Source organism: Dunckerocampus dactyliophorus, chromosome 11 (assembly GCF_027744805.1).
Source record: "Dunckerocampus dactyliophorus isolate RoL2022-P2 chromosome 11, RoL_Ddac_1.1, whole genome shotgun sequence".
NCBI classification, from domain to species: Eukaryota; Metazoa; Chordata; class Actinopteri; order Syngnathiformes; family Syngnathidae; genus Dunckerocampus; species Dunckerocampus dactyliophorus.
In genome coordinates, this window is record NC_072829.1 from 23,537,878 (window position 1) to 23,562,125 (window position 24,248).

Below are 24,248 nucleotides of genomic sequence, written 5' to 3' on the forward strand. Positions count from 1 at the left end.
CGCACAGAAAAAGTAAGATGTGTGGTCAAAAAGTGCCGTTTTCCTTGAAGAATACAAATGGACGCACGCAGTGTATTAATAACACAACAAGAAACATGCCATTTTATATGCTACCCGGAGGATGAATGCAAACCGAGGCGCAATTGTGGTGTAAATTTTTTATATTAACCAAAAAACACGCTAACCGGTGTTCCACTGTATTTTATTAGTTGGTTCTGCTTTCCCCAGAATGCAAACATCCCATCTGTTTATTCCTAATGTCTCATGTTACTCTCTGTGAACCTGGATGTAGCCCGCAAACTACCAAACAAATAGAAATATGGACTCTCCCATGAACAAATCCAGTTCAAACTTGGTGGAGGTCTGAATGCCTTTTTGTGTCGTATTGGTTTTATCAGATCATCAATTAATCAATTGCACCATGACACTATCCTAACAACCCTTATCTACTAAAGCATTTACAGTATTTTCCCTTAGCTATGCTGCATTTGATTGTACCGGTGGCCAATTTTAAAGTTGTCCCCGCTTTAAATGAGTGCCCTCATAAACTTAACAAACCTCTAAAGGTTTCCCTCTAAAAACCTGTCCACCCAGAACTTTATGTTTGGTTTTCGCAGTGCACCGGGGAGCACATTGTTCACTGTCAAGCCATTAAGAAGGTTCAGTGTTCTGCAACAACTGCAAACTGAGTGCCGCAGGATGTCATACAGAAGTGGCTATCAGATTCCATCAGTGTGCATCTAATGGCTCTTTGACAGTGACGCAAACCCCCTTTCACTGCAAACGTTCACTTCTTTACGCTGTTATCCTGCATTTTCTCGACCTTCGCTGTGTGCTAACCTTGACTTTTGGCCGGAAGCCTCATCACACCTGCCCTGGAGCTGGACAGCCAGAGAAAAGCCCAGCCTTTACCCTCTGCCTGCAACTTTCCGTCAGGCTGGCATTGGTGGCACGTGACAACCTTGGCATGGTGTGCATCCTGTCATCTCCTTTAATGAAAGACACTACTGACTGCCTTATCTGTAAAAACCCTCAGACACCGCAGGGAACGACAACTATCTGTTAATGGAGTCAATGAGAAATTGATTATCTTCTATGTGTGTTCATTTAAGCATTGACTTCCTATCATTATCACAAAGAAAAAAAACACCTTCAAAACGGGTACATCCAATTGCCGTCTCCTCTTTAGCAAACCAAATGCAATTTTGCTCCTATTTGCCTTAAAGTTAGCATTTTTTCCAAAAGCTCATTTAAATCCAGTTCATTGTATCACCATTCTCTCTGAATTGATTCCTGTTGCTTTTAATCTCACACAAATACGAACACAAGCCCGCTAACCAATTACTCCTTTCCCAGTGACACAAGAGAGAAGAAAAAGTGTTTAGTTCATCCGCTCTCTCTATAATAGAATTCCTCTTTTTCATAACATCTTGAAAATCGATCCGCCTGTAACGGCGCACAAGAGGAGCCTCTTGTTTTAGAGCCTGGAGTTTTTCTTAAAGCCTGATGAGGACAGACAACAACTATGACGACCTTGACTTCACTCTTGTGCAGCCTGCCAGCCAGACAGGGAGTCCTAAATGTAGAACTACAGCTTCACTTTCTCCCCCAGCTTTGACCTTCCCGCTGAAGGCTGCTCTGTAACTGAAGAAGAAGTACTGGTAATCATGGCTTCTACACCGTTTGTAAACATCACACAATTCTCTGAGCCAGTGAGTTATCGAAACATCCATGAGGTATGCAATAGTAATGTATATCTTAATCCTAATTATATATCCATGACTCTGAACATTTACTTTATTAGAAGATAATACACAACAATTGTACAGCCCCATCGGTAGTTACAGTTGCGGTGATATAATGATACATGAGAATCATCACATGCTCAAACAATTATCTGTGAAATGATGAAACATGATTCATCAATTAAAAAGGGTGATTGCTTTCTGTCTTCCTTCAGCACTAATTTGTAAACCTTCATCATGAGCTCAGCCATAATTGCTTTTCAATATTTCTTTTGTTCGGAATGCATTAAAGTTGCTGTCCCTCTTCGGCTCCAAATTACGCATTATTCGACTAAAAAAAATGTGACAACACCACCACCGGCTAGCAGATGTTACCAATAGTGGTTTAAAAGAAGAGACTGAACAAATAAATGTCAAGATTTCTCATTCAGAAAAAAAAATGTCTTGTGGGCACTAAGGCCTGGGACGATAATAAATAATCACACGATAAATGAAGATGAACTGGATAATTTTGCCAGCCTCAATATATTTCCATGTGCGTACGTGTCTGTTTGTCTCTCGCCTCCAAACAGGCAGGAAGAGAGTTCACTCTGTGTATTGGTTTCAGCACCTTGGCACGTTTGTTCCATAGAACAATGGCATGAATGGAGTGAGTCCTTTTGTCATCCAGTCTCATTGTCTTGTTGGGTGGAGGCGGGGCCTCTTGCATACACACAGGAGTGCAGAAGAGTGAAACGTAGTAGAAATTAAATTAGTAGAGTGCAATATATTGTCATGTATATTTTTTCATTGTATTATTCTTAAAAGCAATGTTAAAATCTCGTCTCATCTCGTAGCCCAAATCTCGTGCATCGAGTCATCTCGTGAACTAAGTGTCTCGTGGCACCTCTACTATAGAGTAATTTCTCGCCATTTCATGCTTCGAATTTCGTGGCTTGACTCTGTGAAGGTTTTCCATAGATCCATTTTATATGCAGCTTATCCTCATTAGGGTCGCGTGGATATGCTGCAGCCTATCCCAGCTAACTTTGGGCAAGAAGCGGGGTACCCCCTGGACTGGTCGCCAGCCAATCACAGGGCACATCTATCAAGAAGTAAATTTCCACGAAGTATGATTCAGTATTGATCAAGAGAATATTTTTATAGCTTTATAGTATATCATATAAAAGCTGTTTATGACTTTGAAAATGTGATTTTTACCATTATTAGAGCACTCTAAACATGAAATAACACCCCTATAGTCACCTTTACACTCATATTACCCAATATATGAGATGTAATCAGAGAAAATAAGCCATTTAAGACATAACGACAAATAAAGACAAATTAAGACGTGTGGACAGCAAGTGACATCGAGCATTCAGTTCAGTTTTAGCTGGAGTACGACCACAACTGTAGCTCGTGTTATTATGATGATGATGATTATTGTGCATGTTGTGAGATATATTTTATATAATTATAAAATAATAAAAGCTTGTTGTTGGTGATCAAGTCTGGTGCGTGTTACTAGCGACACCTAGTGGCCTGTGTGGACTACAGCTCATAAACGTCTTGTATTGCCTTAAACCTTTTAGTTCCTTTTGAATATTTTCATGCTTGAAAATGATTAATTTAGGCCAAGAACACGTAACATTTGCTTGAATGTATATTTTGGACTAATAATAGGCCATCACTTGCGTGAGGGAGCGATGTTCGAACCGTCACTGAGTGAGGGACGGCTGTATAGTAGTGCACGGCTAGTGCAGATCACAGCATGCAGTATTGTTGCCATGAAGGTTGCCAGGCGGAGTGCCGCACAGTAACATTTGTCCTTCTGCTCATTTGTAAAAACATGACTTCTGCTTTCCAATTCCTGGCACAGCCCTTGTCTGTTTTCTGTCCCCCAACAGACACCACTTCTATTATCTATAGAATTAGATTGGATTAAGGTGTTATCATCAAAGAAAAAGTGACCTCCTGACTTGAGAAGCTGAGAATGGTTTGCAGCACTCTGACAATTTATGTACGTGTCAAGGACGCAGTGTTGCGGCAGCTGAGAAGCCGAGCAACTTTTTGCTTATTGCACGAAACAAAGTTGCTGCTCGTTTCCACTGAGCAGCAAGTAGGACACCTTGCAGTCTCAAAAAGCCTCACATTGAGAGCTCATGCACATGAGGGTGTCTCATTATTTTCATGGCCCTGAGGTATCAAGTCTCAGACTGTTCTCATATCTCTGCTGAATATGAATCAGGTGTTTGGAACATGTTTAGCAGTTGGGGCGCGGCCAACACATCAGGGACGTATTGTATGTCATCATGGCATCATATTGTGTCATATCATGAGTGGATTGTATGTCCTCTGCACAGAGGAGCAGATCACACTACTGCCAACGGCTGTTAACTCAAGAGCGTTCCATCGACAGTGCTTCCACGGGGAGATACTGAACAAGTGGACTGAAGCTCTTAAAGCCCCAATCCATCCTCTGTTAAGTGGAAAACTGCTAGATCACTGTAGCAAAGTGGAGACAATGACCCCATTCACATACAGTAAGACACAGTTGGACCTCTGAGGTCGAACACAATCTACTCCAGTCAACCTTGTTTGACTTGACAGTTTATCATTTATCGCTGTTAATTGGTTTCGGATACAACCGTGATAAGTGAATTTCCGCTAAGTGGGATTCAATGTTTATAAATGAATATTTTCATAGAGCAGAGAAAACCTGTTTATGACCTTCTAAAACAATTTTTAACATGATTAGAGCTCTGTAGACAAAAAACAACATCCCTACAGTCACCTTTGTACTTCTATAACCTAATATAGTAGACAGGATAAACAATAATAACACATAATAACTCACCGTTAGCATTGAAAAAGTTCCTCGTTTTTGAAGTATCTCTAACGTAATGTGGGTCGATTGCACGTTATCAAAAAATAAAAGGTCGACATCAGCCTATCATCCATCCTCACTGTGGTGTTTGTCACTTGATTGATTGTCTTAAATATGGCATACAAAAATGTACACTCTGACAATACTGCTAGCTTTGTTTACACCACATCGTGCACCGCTTATGCGCAGGCTACGGGCTTTCTGAAGTGACACAAAGAGACAGGCGCCGCTTTAACAACAGCAATCTATCGAGCTAACAAGTTAGCCTCCAATTTATCTATTCTAAACTTTAAAGTTTTGAAACTCAATAGTTTTGAAAGTGGGGAAGAAGGAAAGAAAAAAGCCAAAAAACACTTCCACATGGAATGGGAGGAGAACTTTTTTTCACTATGTGATATCGCACTGCAAAGATCCATGGCTGCAAGCTAAGGTAATGCAATGTCTCAGCAATGTAACATTAATGACACCTAGCTACCAGAATGCTACGATACTATACTACGACTTGTCTTCCAATACTTTTTGAAGTCATAGTAGGCCATAGCAAACCACGAAACAATGATCATTCATTAATTAAAGTTTGAAATACCACACTAGAGCGAGGGAGCAATGTTCGAACCTCAATGTAGCGAGGGACGACTGAATCCCATAGGAAATATGCCATTCCAATGACAAACTGCAGGTTTTCCCATAATTGTATTTTCCATATTCTATATGGAAAATTATCAACTGCTATTATTCAAATAACATCACAGATCTAATCTAATTATCTGATTCTGGGATGCCATGTTGCACACTCTGGCTTCTTTCACACAGAGATCCTGCAGAATAGAAAAGTAGATCCGGCATTTATTCACCAAGAAAGTGCGCTTAAAGTGGAGAAAATTCAAGGCACTTGGAGCGGCAACTGCCAAATCTACATCAAGTTAAACAGAGAACCAGAGGAAGCCTATACTTGTTGTCAGGTCAAATATTACAGACGACATCACCTCGACGACGAGGAAAATAAAAGAGACAACACACAGACTTGACGCAGCTGAAGGCGTCAACAATGGACTACAACAACACTCCAATAATAACATAGATCATGTTGAATTCAGCAATATTAAGCAGTAAGTTTCACTCATTGATCGCCAGTAAGATATTACTTCATCTATATCCAGAAATTACTCATCAATTGTACGATTCTTTTTACCCCAGCAGTTATATATTTATTCTCAACGTCTTTGCTTGACTTGTCTTTATTTGAATGTCTTCACTTACAGTTACACTTACAGGCATAGTCATCAAAATGTCCTGTATTCAGAACCTTTATCTGGATCTGCATCAAAATATTTACAGTCCAGTACTTCTTTGGACCAAGTTCCACCTGTCGACAAAGTTGTGTGGAAATTGGTTATGTATGTTTTTAGGGCTGCCAAAGATGAGAAAGACACGTTAACAGCCGTCACAACAGAGAGGCATGCTTGCACTGGAAATAAGTAAATGTACCTTAAATTACATGATGTCATTGAACGCAACCCCTCATTGCTCTTAAGTGCAATTCAGATGTTTTGCTACTATTAAAGAGCCTAGCGTTAGACAAATAGATTTTTAGACTTGTGTGGTATATTTTAGCTTTATTGACATACAGTATTCAGTTCATTTGGAGCTGTTAATGCATACAGTAATATACAGTATATAATCCTGTCCTGTCATTTATCTTTCTGTTAATTAAATGCATTAAAAATGGGCATATTTCAGACATACACATACTAATGTTAATTTATCATGATTAATAAATTTTAAAACCATGATTAATCTGATAAAAGTTTTTAATCATTTGACAGCCCTGATGTCTTTGTATACTCTTGCGAAGTAATCAACTTGTACCTACAGTATGTATAGCTCTATATTTACTTTTGTAGTTGTAGTTTTGTAGTAACTCGGAGACGTGGCGAGTATTTATATTTCTACTTTCTCTCTCTCTCTCTCTCATGGTGTTGTTTCAGCTAAGATCATGTTCTCTTTTCCCCTCTTATGAATTCAATTCAAATGAAACCCTAAATATTTCAGACTGTATGAATTGCCTCTGTGTTTTCTATGTAGAAAACGGGACAGCAACCTGTCTATGTGAATAAGCAATATGACCACAGTTCATTCCTCCACAGGCACGAGGAGGATGTTCGAACAAATCCCCAGATGCATCTCTCTTCTTTTTTTTTTTTGTTTTTCCATAAAACCTTCTCACTTTCTGTATGAAAATGCAGCTTTGGCAGAGTGTGCTCGTTCCCTTCTAGTCTTTGAACAGCTTGTGCGCCCTGGGCCTGTCCCAGACGCTTGATTTTAATTTATTTATTTATTTGTCTCTCCCTCGCTTGCGTTTCTTTACACTAGCGATGAGCAGGCTGTTGCCTCTGAGCAAACTCCAGCAAAGAAATCCCAGGAGGGATGTGCGCCAGGAAGGCACATAACGGCAGATACGAGGCTATATACAGTATGTGCTGTCTCATAGACGCATCGGATTAGTCATGGGTTTATATATGGCCCAATACTCGACTCACAAAGACGCCTATTCAATTTGAAAAATCGGCATTTTGACCAGTAGTAGCAAGACAGCAGATGCTCAAGCATTTGTGCAATAAAAGAAAAGTGTTGTGACTCAGGAAAATACGGCCATTTATTTATCTGCAGTGCGGTGTATTGATGGAAAAGTCCTACTGGTAATAAATACAGAGTGGTTGTTACACAATAAAGTGATAATAGCCCCGCTAGTGTCCTCCTCAGCATCCCAAAACTTATTTTTGAGGCTGTTCTCAAAGACAAAATTGTGCCTGATGCAGCAGTATGCAAATATGACTATCAGTGTATCGCTATGTCATTCCGAGCTATAAATAAAGCTAATAAAAGTTTGTCTGCTGAGCCCTGAGCATGCGGGTGCTCATCCATTTAGTGTGCCTACAGTGGAAAAATTGTTGTCATTGCTGGTAATCATGCAAATATCAATATTTACTTGTTAGAAATCTAAAAGAATGTCCCCTCTGTATTCTGCCAAATGGTATACATTTATTTGGGTACACTGGTGCAACAAAATCAGCAATTATTTGAGGGATCACACCCCACGGCCACAACATTGGGTACACTTGCACAATCGAATGATGCGTATCCAAAATTATTCTTTTACAACCATAAAAAATTAGGTATTAGTGTAGCTATATGTTGATTTATTGTGGTTTTGTAGTGGTGTGGAATTGTACTGCATCATGCTGAGAGTTGCTTTTAATATTTTGCAATGAGAAGGGCAAAATGCAAAAGATGTACCACTTGTATGATGTACTACTACCCATGCTAATAAACTTGAAAAAAATGAAGCTCTCTGGAACTGTAAAAGCTGAGCATCGTTATTCTTTGTAAATATATATTTTAAGTTACATATATAACCTGGTTCCTCTTTGCACAAACAGGGGAACCTCGGTCAGCGTCATTAAGCTGTTCCATAAGATCTGCCTCAAACTGAAATGTACTCTAACCGAAACTATTTATGTAATGTACAGTAATCCCTCGTTTATCGCGGTTCCAGACCCAACCGTGATAGGTGAATTTCCACAAAGTATAATTCTTATATATTTGTACTTAGTGCATAGAAAACCTGTTTACAGCCTTCAAAATATGTTTTTGAACATTATTAGAGCCCTCTAAACACCCCTAGATAGACTCGCAGAGTTCCTTGTTGTTCCTTTTTTACATCTGGTTTCTGTACAGTACTTCCTGGGGTGGCTACTGTTTCATCAACGTGACCTTACTGACACCTAATGACTTTGTGACACTGCATATCATAAAGTCTTTGAATGTGTCTTCTGAATGACTTATATTTGTATTTTAGTTCATTTAGCCATTTTTATGCTTAAATGCTTAATTTTGGGAAAAGAAACAAAAAATTTGCTTAAATATACATTTTTTTTCACAAAAAATAGGCCGTATTCAACCACAAAACAGTAATAATTTCTTAATTCATATATTTTTGAAAAACTTTGATATAGTTAAACCATGAACCTTGAATTCAAAGTGGCGAGGGATTACTATAAATCCAATTAATACGTTCTGCACACTCAAAAAGAAAATAATTCAAAATGCATATAAATGATGAATGAAAGGGATAAATGCACATTTAACTTTCACCTTGTCTGAAGACTTGGTTGTTGACAAAGACGGCTGAGCGAGGGATGAGCAGAGGTCAACGCCACCTTCGTGTTCTTTTCAATAGCGTTTCCTCACTTTCTTTATCAAAATATTGGCACTTACAGATTTCTTTAGCGCCATTGTGGCTTATTTTGCAGCCGTGATTGATAAATAAAGTAGAGACTTGTGGTGTACGAACTGCAGAGTCAACTGCAGTTGATGTCATAAACGAGCGACAGAGCTGGGAGACCGTGCCTTCTGGTTCCGGTTTTCAGCTCAGAGCATGCTAACAGGCTGCTAACAGGGAGGTTTTGTGATAAAAATACATTACAAAAACGGTTGCACTCACGCAGTGTATTAGTAACACAACAAGATGTGCAACATATACTGTATGCTAACCAGGAAATACAACATTTTGGGATCTATTTTCAATGTAAAACCAAAAAATATGCTAATTAGGCCGTACGCTAATCGAGTTTCCACTGTACTTACAACCCTATTCATTGGCTACCACTGACACTTGTTATTAAAGGTAGTGCTTAATTACGACTTTAACTTTTATACTTGTGTGACAATGAAATGTTCAAAACGAGATCCGTGAGGACAATCTACCACCCATCTACATTATGCCCCCCTCATTCACATTTATATTCATATACCAGAGGTTATTTGTACACTCGTATGCCAGGTAAGAATGTTAAAATGTACTGAAAGCATTGACTGTACAGTTGAAGGTTTAATGATGGCCACTTTTAGACTGGTACAGACGATTTCTATTATAGCTGATCTCTGCGGGACAAAGTCCTTAAAAATTAAATCAAATTGGAAGTCGACCAGCATTGTGACTTTGTCTTAGCTGTCCTTCAGTAAGGACAGTCGTAGTGGATCAATCTACAACAGCCGGTAGAAGCAGCAAGTGTATGCATCGGTACAAGTGAGTGCCACGTTGGGAGCTATTTCCCACACAGCAGACGGTCAGTCCCTATTTTAATGTGTAAGCTTATGTGCCTCAATAGGGGGCTGCGGCAGACAGAAGTCCAGCAGCTTCCCTTCAGTGTCGGTGACTCATCTGTGCTGGTGGATTATTTCAATTAGCCCAGACCCCCCCACCCCAAAAAAAGTTTCATGCTGCGGTTATCACTGATAAGAATGGGCCAAATTGGGCACACTGCTGTTCTTGTAGGTTATTAAAGCTTTATTTCCCCCCGTTCAGGAAAACACAATTTAGGCAGTACGATGATCGAGTTGGTGGGGTGGAAAAGACATCTTGACATGGAAACAAATACATCCTTAATAGGAAGAAAATCATCATGTTGGGCCAGAATCCTTATTGTTATTGTGTGAACGAAAAGTCGGGCTTTTTGTGAGTGACCAGCATCCTACTGAATGTTAACAAGCACAGTCTAATTTGTTAGTTAATTGCTTTCTAAGATTGCAGCAGAAAGGAGAACTGATTTGTTTTAAATGTTGTTTTTTTTTTTTCCTACATAGAACAAGTGACGTTTTTTTTTTTTTTTTTTTTTTGGTGGTCTCTCCAAAATAGACTGAGCACTGTCAACATTGAAGTTGCACAACAAAAATTGATAGTCATTGGAAAAGGGGAAAAAAAACATCTACTTTTAAAGTACAACATCCACCCATTTTCAGGTGTCTATCCCAAGACCAAACAGTGGACTCTGTAAAGACGCTTATAATAGACTTGCTGAACAGAGGTGGCGTGAGACCTCCACGCTTTGAGGCATCACAGTAGGCCTGGACCAGATCCTGTGCTGCCACTGAGAGACAAGAAGAAGAGCGAGAGAAGAACTCCTGCCTCCCCACTCAAGGACCCAGCAAAGGATTCAGCCACAGCAACCACAGCCCCACCTCCAGAATCCAGAACTCAGGTTTCAGACGCAGCAATTCCTCCCTCACCTTCACCATAGGCCTCACCACGGGCCTGGGACCCACCTGCTGCATCTACACCCTCCAGAGATGCTTCACTACTGTTTCTGTCTCCACCATCACCCTTGAGATTTCCTGACCATCTTGAAAGCTTGCTGAAATCAGGGATTAAAATGGTTCCTGTCCTCAAAAAGAAGTATCCTCAGCCCACCCCACCAACCAAAGCTCCCCCAGATCGGCCCCCATCACAGCTGTTATTCCCAACAGCGTCAATGCTGTTGTCTAGGACACAAAGGGCCTCTGCGTTGCTAAACCTCATATCAACCAGGCCAAACAATAACTACTGTCAAACCACATAGATTAGTTATGGATGCGGGAACAATGCTTTTGTTGTGCATACTATGTCGTACACTAGACGTAAACACTACTTGACTTAGGTGTAAATCAGTCATGCGGTAGCGTGGCATTTTGTGCCGATGCGCACCGTTTTCGGCCACAAATTGTGGCAACGTCGTTATTTATGGCTAAACAGAACAGACAGAATAGTGCACAAACTAGTACTACTACTTCCAGGCGTACTATCTAAATGACACGCATTACCACAGAGATTGACGGACAATGCGGAGGCAAAATTCATGCAAGTGTCGAGATTGCTTTAGTCATTCAGGTCATGGTAATCCACACAGGTTGAACTGGGGCAACTGGACTCTTCTTGTTTTTTGAAGACATTTCACCTTTTGTCGTAAAGGCCTCTTCAGGTATAAAATTTTAGGTGTGGAGTTTCCCTGTTTATGTCCCTGGTGGGTGTGACCACTGGGATTCGCCTATAGAAGAATTTCTTCAGAAATCGCTTGCGGTCCAGAGTCAGCAGATCATTTACATCTCAAAAATAAGGGACATTCCTTTCAGGACAATGATGTCCAAAGGCTGACCGGGAGGACTGATGGTTTGAAAGAGGTATGAAAGAAGTCATCTATGTCAAACGAGAAAGGCCCTCCCTAAACAGAGGTTTGCTCCACGAGCCATTGTCCGCTTCTAACAATGTCCTAACGTCTGTCTCCTAAGACAAGAGCTGTCCTACCTAGCCTTTCAGCATGAACTGCTGAAGTCTGCTTGGATGAGAAGTGAAACGTCCTCTAACACAATCTGAACAGTCCAGTTGCGATCGATTCAATGCCCTGAAAATGCCATGACTTGGATGAATTCACAGGCATTTCTCCCACAAAGATGGTCTCATTCAACTGGAAGAGTGGCCAATAACTAGTTGTTTTGCCACCAGACAGGCAAACAAACTATTGTTATGCAGGATGGCCGTTCACCAGCCACACCGGGCCAGAATAAAAACAATAACAACCCATTGTAACAACCCCCAGGGGACACACTCACCAGGGACATGAAAAGGGAAACTCTAGACCTAAAATTTTAGAAATGAAGAAGCCTTTTGGACAAAAGGTGAAACATCCAGTTGCCCCAATTCAACCTTTGCGGATTAGCTTCAAAGATGGTCCAAACACTGGCTAAACGCAACTCAACAAAGGTCAGGACCACCCCCTTTTAGGAATCTAGTTCCTCACTCTATGGAGGACATTGTATCCCTTTTTATTTCTACAGCTATTTGGTGATTGAATGTTCAAGGTAATTATGTGACTCGAGCAGAAGGCTGACTAGAGAGTGTGGGTGTCGTGGCTTCAGTAATATATAGCCTTGGGTGACAGTGGTGGAAGCTCACCTGCTCTAATATGGTGTTGATTCTGTCCACCTCACAGTCAATCACATAGCGCTTCTCCTGCCTCCTGTCCATCTCCTCGATGATGCGCTTGAACTCTGACGCATCCGTGGTGCTGCTCACAGAACGAGCGGTCACCTGCCAGTTGTTGGCCACCGCTGCCTCCATGATGGCCTGCAGTATGGAGAATCCTAAAGAACAATGGAGAGAGAGAGAAAGACATTGTCGAAACCCGGTTGATCAGATGCAGGAAAGACTGCCACACCGTGAGAGTTTGCTAGCATCGAGTGGCGGCTAATTTATTCTAAAGAGGTTTTCTTCTTGGATCCAAAGGTCAAAGGGCATCTCATTACAATCTAAAATAGCAGTAAGAAGTCCCACTAGAATATTGTATGGAGCCTAAGCTTTGTGTGGCCGTGTGTGCATGTCTGTGAATCTACATTTGCATATTGAAAAGGCAATATAATGAAGTGAAAAGATTTGGAATTATATCTCCATATTATTAAAAGCTCAGTGGGTGATGTTATTGCGCCTGGCAATCAATTAAATGATGGCGTTTAGCTCAGCGACATGTTAACGTTGACACATCCTGGTTAGTGTCTCCTTGGAAGATTGCGCCAGCTCATTGTGAGACAATGAAATATTTATTAAAAAGAGATCCTTATTGTGAGAAAAAAGCCCTACTACTGTAGTGGATTAAGTTATACGAAATATTTTAATTTAAGACTACTCAGAAATGCTGTGGTCAAATCTTCAATAAAAAAGCCTCAACTCTTCTCAACTCTGCAATAAAGTGAAATGAACATGATAACATGAATTGAAAATCAAGTCATGGACAATGAAATTCTATATGAAGTTGGCTTCTTTTATTTTTTTACCATCCATCATCACACTTACGTAAAATGGTGAAAAAACGGTAGCAACAGCATATTTTGCCAGGAAATGCATACTGCTTATTAATGATGATTAATATTGTTGCATGTGATTAAGCAAATGGTCTGACTCTGTGGGAAGCAGTGGGCAAAGTTAACATTTGTCATTATTTTTTCCCTCACTGTGAGCTATTTCTCTGCAAGGCCTTATCTCCATAAGCAGGCAGCCAACAAACAAACACACAGCAAAGCAACTTTCATTTCTATGCTTTCTTCCCCCGTTCTTTACATTCCTCCTGAATTGCCAAATAACCTTTTCTTAGGAGGCAGCGCTTGTAAGTACTCTGAGACTGTTGCACTGTGTGTGCCTGCCCTTCTGATGTGCATCCTGCATTGCAGCAAATAGTCACATCCCCACCACATGACCTTTTGGTGAGCACTGTATGGCTAAGATCGAACTCACGGTGTGTCATCTGTCCCAAAGAGCAAGGGTGCTCTTTCTGGAGACATCCGCCTGTCAGGACTCAAGGTTATATGGTAACAGGTTATGAGGTCATATGCACATTTGTTGATTTTTACAGCACTTGCAGCCCCTTGGCAATGTCTTGGCCACAGATGAACATGGCTTTGTAATGGCAGTGCCTATGTTCACAAGAAATTGGGAGGATTTCCAGTACCGTTTCATCGCCTTATGCAGTAGATCCCCGCTTTTTGCAGGGGTGGTTCTTCATATTTCATTGAATTAATGGTTCTTAATTTTTTTTGCTTATGTTTCAGAAACTAATTCTGAAAAAAACACATTTCAGTGTTGCTCTCAAATGGAAAAACAATTGAAATGAACGATACACGGATTATAATTACAAGACTAGATTCAGATCTAGAACCCTCCCCTGTCTCTCTTCAATATGCCTCACACACTTATTATTAACGTATTATGATTTTAAAGTATAAAATGTATAGGGACTCAACACTAATGACTGACAATGTAAGATGATTGATGAATCGATGGAATCGGTGTCACAGCGTAGATAAGTTATAGATAAATTATACTTTTGTGTGTATGATATGTTCAAGGGCCGCCGAAAAAGTGTGAAATCTCCACTTTGGCTGAAAAAACATGATCATAAAGACAAAAACGTAAAAAAACTGTGGCCTTTTTAACAGTGGTACATGTATGCTATACACCGTACACTGTAGTAGGGTGAATGAAAAAACGGCCTGGTTTCAGAGAAAAAAATTGGAACACATTTTTTTTTTTTTTTTTTTTTACCAAAATCCGCAAATTTGCAGGGTCCCGAATTTGCGGGAATCCACTGGACACCAAAATCCAACACAATATGTTCTGTGATGCCAGTTAACGTCCAGGTTATTCTAATTCATTCATATTGTTTTCCCATAAGACATAATGTAAAGTGAATTAATTTGTTCCGGGCTTAAACAGATGCTATTATAAAAAACATGTTGGAAGTAACATGCCTGATATGTCACATTATATTTTACATATATTATATTCCTGTCATATTGGTATACAGGGAAGTATAATAATAAAAGTGCACTGAAGTAAAACTACTCACACATTATTGGCACCTGGCAGGAACGATTTCACAGATCCTGTCACTAGTTACATTTTATAGCTATTGCTGACCAGTCCAGGGTGTATCCCACATCTCGCCCGAAGTCAGCTGGGATAGGCTCCAGCATGTCCACGACCCTAGTGAGGATAAGCTGCATAGAAGATGGATGGATGGAGATTTATATACTGTATGCAAGTCAACAGGTGGCGCCAAGACGACTCCTCAAGTCAGGGCTTTTCTTTGTCACCAGTGGACACCTGGGGGCCTGATGCAGGATTTGGCTTGGGGGTCCGGGCTAGTTAACAACAACTGATGATGTCAATTTGGGCCCCCAAAATATAATTTTTTTTTCAAGAATGGCTCTTGAAAAATAGCTTATAAGCGGGTCTTATATTTAATTGTATTGCTCATATTGTATGAAGAAACTACACGCTTTCCAATGTCAATGTCCTGAATTTTTCATACAACTTCCTTCTAAATTCTCATGAAACATGTTGAGTGGGAAGATGTACCGAGTCTGCAAGCAGGAAATCTTTTCACGTAGATGGGTTGGAGTTTTCTAACACAAAAGCCGTAATTTTGTCTCGAAAAGAAAGGCTGACAGTAAAGTGAAATTGTCACCCCTTTTACACAAGCACAGCAGCAGCAGCAGCAGCACACTCTCGTGCGCTATACTTCCACCCATCTGTGGTACCATCAGTTGCAAAGTGACGATTTGAATAACACGGATGCATTATTCATTTTCCCGAGGCAAAGGCTCAGAACCTCACCGACCTGGAGCCAGCTGGATAGCATGGCAGGTTTCCCAGCAATAAAAGCTCCTCACATTAAGAGATGTCATGCAGTTTAACTGGGTTAAAATGGTCTCTGGTGGGTTGGAACCCATTGACTGGAGTGGCTGGTAAAGGTAAAAAGACCCCAGTGAATGACGGATGAATATATAATATACTAAGCAAAATAAAGTATACAGAACATGTAATATTAATCACTGGATTTCTAAATGTGTGAATTCTCTGTTGGCTACGGAAGAAAGAAAGGCTAACAACTATGAGCAATAAAAAGCCTTGTGAATCAGATTAGAGTCACACAAAGCTTTTATTTTGAAATTGCTGATTTGCACCTCTCCATAGCTGCCTGTGGCAAACCCTGAACTCTGTGGGAACAATTGGATTCATTGAAGATTCAAGGAAGATCCCATGCTTGCCTGCTTTTACATTTGTATGGAAATTACAAGATGGCATCTGGTTAAGGGTAAATAGTCTGTCAAGAAATTGATTACTTTTGCTACTGTTTCTTTTCAAGTCAGCAGTAAAGTTTGGGTCTCCTTCTTGAGGCTTCTTACATTTTAAATGAACGAAGTAAATCTTATGAGCGTAACCTCGTCTGACCACAGCAGACTGACAGCTTTTTCTTCTTATCTCAGTAAAATTGGTAAAGCATACAGTAAGTGCAACAATTGCTGCATATAAATATAAAGTGGGTTTTGCATGTAAAATACAGTAAGATGCTTACAAGATGAACACAACAGTCCACAGTTCGCCTGTGTAGTAACAATGACCACTTTCATAACAAACATTGGCGTCATCCCTCGAAATATCGTGTTTTTTCAGAAATTAATGAATGAATTAATGATCGCTGTTTGGTGGTAGACTATGGTCTATTATTAGTCCAAACATATTGAAATCAAGTTCGTCTTCAGTCACGGTAAGCTACAGAGCATGTACGAGAATCATTTCGCTGGTCAACCGATTGCTAGTCTTGCAATACTCGGTGCATGTCGCTATAACCGATTTCTCTAAGGATTTATGGCTAATTCACATCGAGGAGGCTTCTACCGACGCAGCTGTATCTCTTGCTTATCAAACCGAATATCCGGCCGTAACGATCGTTCAAAACCCTAGGGGATAACATAATAATGAACTTTTTGCCCTTCATTATGTCCCCCAAGCGTAACGCAGGCTCTACTGGTGAAAATGTGCCATGGAAGTGAAAATTAACATCAGAAAATGCTCTCGAGAAAGAGAAAGGAGAAAGACCAACCAATATTGGCCGCACTTTTGGTCTTAACTGTTCTTAACCGATGGACCATCATTAAGGATAAAGATCATTGTATCCCTGAGCATGTTAAAGGATGTGCTCTTATGAAAGCGACAGTAATAACTAAGCAGCCAGAATCCAAGTGAGCTTTATGTTGATTCAAGGGAAAGCTAAAGCTAAAAGATTGCTTTATTTGTTCTCCTGCCTTTTCTGCTTCCTCCTCCCAAAAATCCATAGTGATAAAGGTAAGGAATTGTTCTCTGTTCTTTTGTTACTGTTTCAATGAATTCCTGTCATTAATCTTTTTATTGCTGTGCACTGCTTTACGAGTCCTCCAATGTGTTCTGTGTACAGTGTGAGTGACTTAGGTGTTCATTTTGGTGTAATTTCGGTATAAGGTCTGGCTAAAACCAAAACATCACAGTCTACAAGTCGTTCGTAACCCAAAGACCACCTGTACTTGCATAACTGCAAGAGCGACCGCTGTTTTTCCCCACACAGCACATTGTTGTTTCCTGTGTCTGACTGCACAAACTTGTCATCGAAGTTGACCCACGAAGAAGCGTGGGCAGGCTATGCGCGTGTCTAATGTGAAGACTTTGCTCAGTGTGTGAAGGGGCATATTTGGCGCTAAACCTGGGAACCCAGTCGGCTTTCAAATCCTGAACACCCACTTGAAACAACCTTTCAACTGCAATGATTGGTGAAAACTCTATCATGTTCCTTTCTAAAATAAATCTGAACAATGCAGTCTGCAGTCAAATCCCTGCCTGAGCTTTATGATGCTCTCTGTGCTTATAAATCGGACTTGTTGTGACGGTGACTGCAGTCCTCTTCTTCGCCTGTGAGTCGGATATTAACAGGATGAGTTTTGAAGCGTCACCCATAGCGGCTCGACTGTAATTTAATTGAGTTGCATCTAATCTCATTGGCCGGCTCCTCTGGTTGCCTGCTCTCATTAGGTCTCGGTGCAGGGTGTCGCAGGCCTCCATCTCCTGAATGTTCACCTTCACGACCCTCTCGCATATTGCACATCTGACCCAGGCTAAGTAGGCAAATTAGAGAAAGCGTATTGCAAATTTCTCCAGGCGTACACTTCGGAATTAGCCACAACACACTGTCTGCTTCACTGGGAATGCAGTGTCAACCGTATCAACGCAGAGATTAGCCTAATCCATAGAAATCCCAAAGCTAATCTACTAATCTGACCGAATAAGAAGACGCAATATGTACACATAAGTGCACATTACCAGCTAGGAGTAGTAAAACATATGGTCATGGAGCCAACTGTAAATGTGGCTGTTCTCTCCTCTTTCCTTGCCAATCCTCAGGAAAATGAAGGTCTGTGATAGGGCGACACAGCCCACTGAGCACTGTCGAAGGTCTCACAGGGTATCAGGAACAACCAATTGGAAACTACCAAGATAATGACTTTGGCTCATAGCTGTGGTTCTGGCTAGATAGCAGGTTTAAGACGTCACATAAGCAGTGAAAGAAGGGTACATTTTACAAACTCAAAACGGCTTGCTGCAAGACACATTTTCTGACGTAGGCAGCTGACATAAATATAACATGGTCGTATAATTTCACACTTGGACAGGCGCTCCAAAGACCCAAATAGGTGTGTACAAGCAATTAAAATGTCAGTTTTACATAATATGTCCCCTTGAAGACCACACTCAATATTTGCACACCAATACACTGTACAGACTCAAATGTACAAATATCCAATTGTATTTTTCTCTGCATCCTCAAGTAAACACCATCACCTTCAAATTCCCAACAATGGAGTGTTTCTGATAACTGTCTTTTGGGCAAGCCAAAGTAAATACTAAACACTATTTGGAGCTCGGCGACTGCTTGCCTCGGGGCTAAATACGCTCAGAGAATTCAGTCAGGATGCCTGCTGTGTTTGCAGTGGAAAATAAAATCTTTCAATATTAAACCTTCATTTTATCACTCATTAGTCATCTGGCATTTGCTAATAGCTATAGAATATAAGTCTAAGATAATGTTTTACAGTTTCAAACCTGTCACTTGTGTACAAAGCTGCAGGAATCAAAGTGGCACATTTGTAAATGAGTGAGTGGCTGTTAATGGAAGGAATGGGATCAAATAATGATTCAAAGGGGAGGACATATCGAGTGCAAAACAGGTTTGCTGTCATGTTAAAATCAGTTACAGAAGAAAGGTCCACAATTTGAGCTTCTCTGGTCGTTTCTGCCAATAGGAGAAAGGAGCTTAAGTCATTTCGAGGAGAGGGAGCGTTCACCGTGAAGTGAAAGCGAAAAGTAGCCGAAAAAGTGTCAAGCCAAGACTTTCATGTGGTGTTTACAGTCAGTCTCTAACCAAAACAATTTGGCTGCCAAGTGGTGTGCTAATCAAAAAGACAGCACATGTCAAATCAAACAGAAGCAGCATGTTGCCAGTTTCTTTGGAAGTGCGTACATGCAGCGGGGAGGGGAATATCCACCCACCACCATCTCCCTCTGCAAGTCTTTGTTTGCCTCTTTCTCACTTGCTCGCACTACGTAGCAGCACATATCCATAAATGAAATGGATGTGTGTGTGTGCGGTTGGTTTTGCTACAAAGTGGGCTGGTTTGACCAATCAGCTGAAAGCGAGGCACAAATGACAAAAGAAAATATTTGCTCTTGTGTTTGACATCTATGTTTCATGTCTTGTTTCCCCCACCCCAGTATAAAATAGTGCAATATTCAAATGAGCAAATGCTGTAGAAGATTTTGTTGGAATGAAGAGGAAGCTCCCAGCAGTGATTTCATGGCTGCTGAAGCTAGCGTTGAGTAGGTGGCGGAATGGCTTTATTCCAGCTTCGCCTCTACAAACTGGAAAAGCATGGTGCTTTATTGTGTGATCACAGTGACAGACGACTCTCATCTCCTGTGTTTAATGTTACTAGATGTGTTCTTTTCAAGGGGGTAACACTGAGGTGCTTCCTGCAGGTTGAACTCCCTGTGTACCGGGATGTCACTTCAGCTGTGATACCAGTTTATGTGTGCAAAATAGAGAAGCGCCAGTGATCCGTAGCCTCATTGATATTTCTTTTATATTATTTTTCATGTGCATTTTCTGAGCTCTCTTGATGTGCCCTTTCTTGTCAGCGTGTCCGAGACTATTTTATTCTCCAAATGCATGCATAATTTGAAGTCGGCGTGAAGGAGAGGGCCATTGAAGCGCAGGAGTCATGTGCTTGTGCAAAGTCTCAACTGAGATCAGCTGATGAGCCGTTATGCTGCGTGGGATGAGACTGCAAAGGCAGGGAAACAAAATGCATGGCTCCAGCTACATATATTGCACTTAGAGAGCTGAATATTACTTGCAACACATGGCTGGAATGGCTGGAAAAATCAAATCAAAGCTCCCAATTTACCGGTCAAGCTACATTCCTACCCTCACCGATGGTCATGAGCTTTGGGTAGTGACCAAAAGGACAAGATGACAGGCTGAAATTTCTCTGTAGAGTGTCTGGGCTCTCCCTTACGGATAAGGTGAGAAGCACTGTCATCCGGGGGAAACTCAGAGTAGCACCGCTACTCCACTGCATTGAGAGGAGCCATATGAGGTGGCACAGGCATCTAGTCAGGATGCCTCCCGGACGTCTCTCTAGGGGGGTGTTTAGGGCACGTCCAATCGGAAGGAGGCCTTGGGGAAGACCCAGCATACGTTTGAGAGACCATGTATCTCAACTGGCCTGGGAATGCTTCAGAATCTTCCGTGAGGAGTTAGACAAAGAAGCCTGGAAGAAGGAAGTCTCGGCTTCCCTGGTTAGGCTGCTGCCCCTGCGACCCCACCTCGGATAAGCGGAAGAAGACGGATAGACGAAAGAATGATCTTATCTGTTGTAGATTGCGCAGCAAAATTTGCCACCACATGATCGGATTGAGGTCGTAGGTCACCATCTTGGTCAGTGAAGCATCCATGTGTGGGTGACCCTGGGGGCATTGTGAGTGAAGTGCCTTGCCCAAGGACACAACAGCAGTGACTGGGATGGACGAAGCAGGATTCAAACCGGATACTCTCTGGTTACAGGACGACCGCTCTACCTCCCGATCCACGGCGAAAAGTATAAAGTAGTAAATAGTATGTACATCAGTCAATTATACGTAAATAAGTCAAATGTAAAAACACAACACATACTTATACTCATTCATTAATTTTCTATACTGTTTGTTTCGGATGATGGGTGAGCTGGGGCCTACCTGGGGTGCACCCTGGACTGATTGCCATAGACACACAACAATTTACACTCGAGTCATTCACAACTGTAAGGAATTTAAACTCCACATAGGAATGCTCCAACAGAGATTCAAACCCTCTACCTTCTGTCCGTGAGACCAACACACTCGGCCACCGTGCAGCTATATTGTACTTGTATTGTTCTGTTTTCTTCACTGATTGGTTGTGAGAAATTGCGCAAATCTACTGATTTGTAAACATTTGGCAAAAAATGAGCATAATTATCTGTGTGAAGTCCAGTACAAATTGATACAGCGCTTGTGTTGCACCTCACAGGATGTACCGACAAGGTGTACCTAATGAAGTGTCCTGTGTTATGAACAGTATGCGAAACCAAGAGGTGACAAGATGAAACCAAGCATCTGCTCATCTCGGTAGGCCGAGGCAAAAGACGAAATTGTTTCATGTATGTCTTTGTGAGTTTAATCAATAGAACGCAGACAGCTTTGCTCATGTGCTCGTCTTGTTTACAGCAGTACGAGCAATAGCAAAACAGTGTGATCAAATTATAGCGCAGACCTGATGTGGTGGGCCATCAAAGGCATCCAGGAGAGCGCAGGGAGCCATTTATCGCTTGACTGTTTAAGCAACAAAGGCAACAGTCTCTGGATGGCCAATTAGAAGCATTGTTGAAGATGAAGGTGTAAGGTTGGCGTTTGTTACAGTCTCGCTGTCTCTCGTGCTCCCTCAGTCTGATTGCTCTCTTTCTATCGTTCTATCTAGCTTGGCAGCAAATAGAAGAGATGAGGCTAACTACGCGCGGTCATCCAATCCTCCCATTCACAGGCCTCTTGGCCTTGTTGGCACATCTCTCTGCCAACTGAGCCAGGGCTGATTTATCTCGACTGCCTGTTTAACAGCTGATCAAAAGTATGCACAGATACAACAAAGGTGGTCAAGATAGAGCTGACATCCATCATTATTTTCTCTTGCTGGGTCTTCCATTCATGTTATTACTTATTGGCAAATATGGAACTTTAACCCGTTAATTGTGATTTGGAGAAACTCATTGCAGTTATGTGAAATAATCCATATTTCTGGTATTCATCTATTCTGTGTGTTTGGTAAGATCATATAATACAAATATCCAAACAATCTCCTTCCCAGGCTTTGACGAGGTTTTAGTTACAAGAGGCATATAATGAAGAAAACTCAGTGTTAAGGTAGACTGTCACAACGGCAAGGCAACATGACTAATAGCAGCAAGGTTGTGTGTGTGCTGCTTAGCCGTACATCGTACATCAGAAATAGCGTTAAATCCTATAGTGTTCCTAAATACTGCAGTAACATGTTTTGATCAATACAGCTGTTTATTGTTAATAGGTTTGCTTGAATGGACTGAGCTTCAGTGGGGGTCAATGATGGGGGAAATATTGACAGAGCGAATGAAGGAAGTGCCCTGCAGATATCACGGCACCAAATCCTAGAATACAGCTCCCATATGGCGGATTTCTCTTCAAAGAACATTCGACTTCCTGGTGCTGTAATGATCTTATGGCATTGAATACTATTTCAACTGTGGTTTTACCTAGACGTAAATTAAATTGCTCTGTGTTTGCTATGAAGCAGCAATGCATTTGATCATTTTCTTTATAACTGTACTACATCCAGAATATTGACTGTTAGAGCCAAAGGTGCAAAGAAACAGCGGGAGGCGCAACATTATTTCTAATATAGTATCAACTCTAGGGTGTTGGATATTGTGAGATGGGCTATTCCGTTTTAACAGTCATTGCTTTCAGACAAGATTCAATGTTTGTGTCTTCACATTGTTTCTGTAGCTGCCAAACACAGATGCATGTCTTGATTGCTATTTGTTGGTTGGTTTGTTAGCAGGGGAAGCCATTCAAATATGGTACACATCCTGAAAAGGCATGAATAGAGGCATTCCCCCACCACAGAATGAAAATAATACAGGTATGTGCATTTAACACACTCTATTAATGCCATAAAATGTCACATGGAGGGGTGGCCCACAGTCCAGAAATGCCGCCCAATATCAGCATCACCAAAAGACTGTTTCACATTTGCATCTTTACCTACGCCGAGCATAAACTGCGTGAGATGAGGGTTTGCTTCTGCAAAAACTACATCACCAACTTCGTAAAACTTTATTTGGTTGTTTTACACCTGAACCGCTGAACAAAAAGGTGAACATTTGTCAAAAAGTGCGCCCCTACCTAACCTACCATGTTGCCCTGTGCTATTATTTTTAAAATACAAGTACATCACGTGATTGTGTTATTATTAGGGATGCATGATAATGCGAGCAACAATATGAGGAATTATGATGTGATACTGATTAAACAGATGACATTAAAAAATAGCTCCAATCACCGATAAAAAAGCTCTCATGAGGCGAGCTTACCCGTACTGTGTACTGTGCTGTAGGTGGGTTAGTGTGAGCAAATCAAGCGCTCCATTTCTGCCACATGCAGTCGTAACTTCCCCTGAGCTCCCTTGTAAACAAACATGCCGTCGATGGTGTGGGACTTCTCACTGTTTCAGAGGAAGATATTTAGAGTGCTAGTGGCACCGAATGTTCTGCCAACAATGTGAGAAGAGGGAAAATAAAATCATCTAGCTTCAACACATCAAACCTTATCAGCCACCTGAAACACCAGCATCCCTATGGCGCCCGGGGGCCGAGGCTTGTTCCTATCGCCGCTGCATTTGAAAAGTGCAAAAAAGTTTGCCAGAGACGATCCAAGGTCTAAGGTGATCTGTGATTTCATCATGGAATGGTGGCGCCTGCCATTTACCATCGTTGAAGATATCGTCTTTTTTCGGCTCGTAAACCCCTTGGAGCCACGGTTTGTACTTCTGAGCAGCTGCTATTTTTTTTTAAAAAGTAGTGATGCCATGATATTTGGTAAGGACAAATCTACAGGTACAGTTTGTCAAATTCAACTTTGTTTGTGTCATTCTTACTGCCAGGTGCGCACAAACTATAGATAAATCTACATTTAAAAATGTATAGATATAAAAAGTTATCAGTTATCGGTATCGGCGTGAAAAAAAAAATCATGCACCCCTAGTTATTATTAAAACCCTAGTCACACAAGAGGCGGAATGAGCCAGAATTCCGTCGGAATGAACATTCCTGGTTTATTCCTGGATATTTGAAGT

The 24,248-nt window shown here is 41.1% G+C and overlaps 1 protein-coding gene and 1 long non-coding RNA gene across 8 annotated transcripts in view; one reads left to right on the forward strand and one right to left on the reverse strand.

Annotated features, from left to right (window-relative positions):
• LOC129189787 (uncharacterized) overlaps positions 1-23,128 on the forward strand; it is a 60,165-nt gene extending 37,037 nt beyond the window's left edge. Inside the window, exon 4 of the long non-coding RNA XR_008572876.1 lies at positions 22,953-23,128. This is a non-coding gene — a long non-coding RNA (uncharacterized LOC129189787). The remainder of the gene's footprint in view (positions 1-22,952) is intronic.
• The window catches only part of gria3b (glutamate receptor, ionotropic, AMPA 3b), a 116,667-nt gene that overhangs the window by 46,333 nt on the left and 46,086 nt on the right, over positions 1-24,248 (reverse strand). For all 7 annotated transcript variants that reach the window (XR_008572874.1, XR_008572875.1, XM_054791861.1 and 4 more), the window contains exon 4: positions 12,383-12,570. Coding sequence is in view for 5 of the 7 variants with exons in the window: in XM_054791861.1 (XP_054647836.1) it covers positions 12,383-12,570 (188 nt within the window). In the remaining 2 variants the exon portion in view is untranslated. The remainder of the gene's footprint in view (positions 1-12,382; positions 12,571-24,248) is intronic.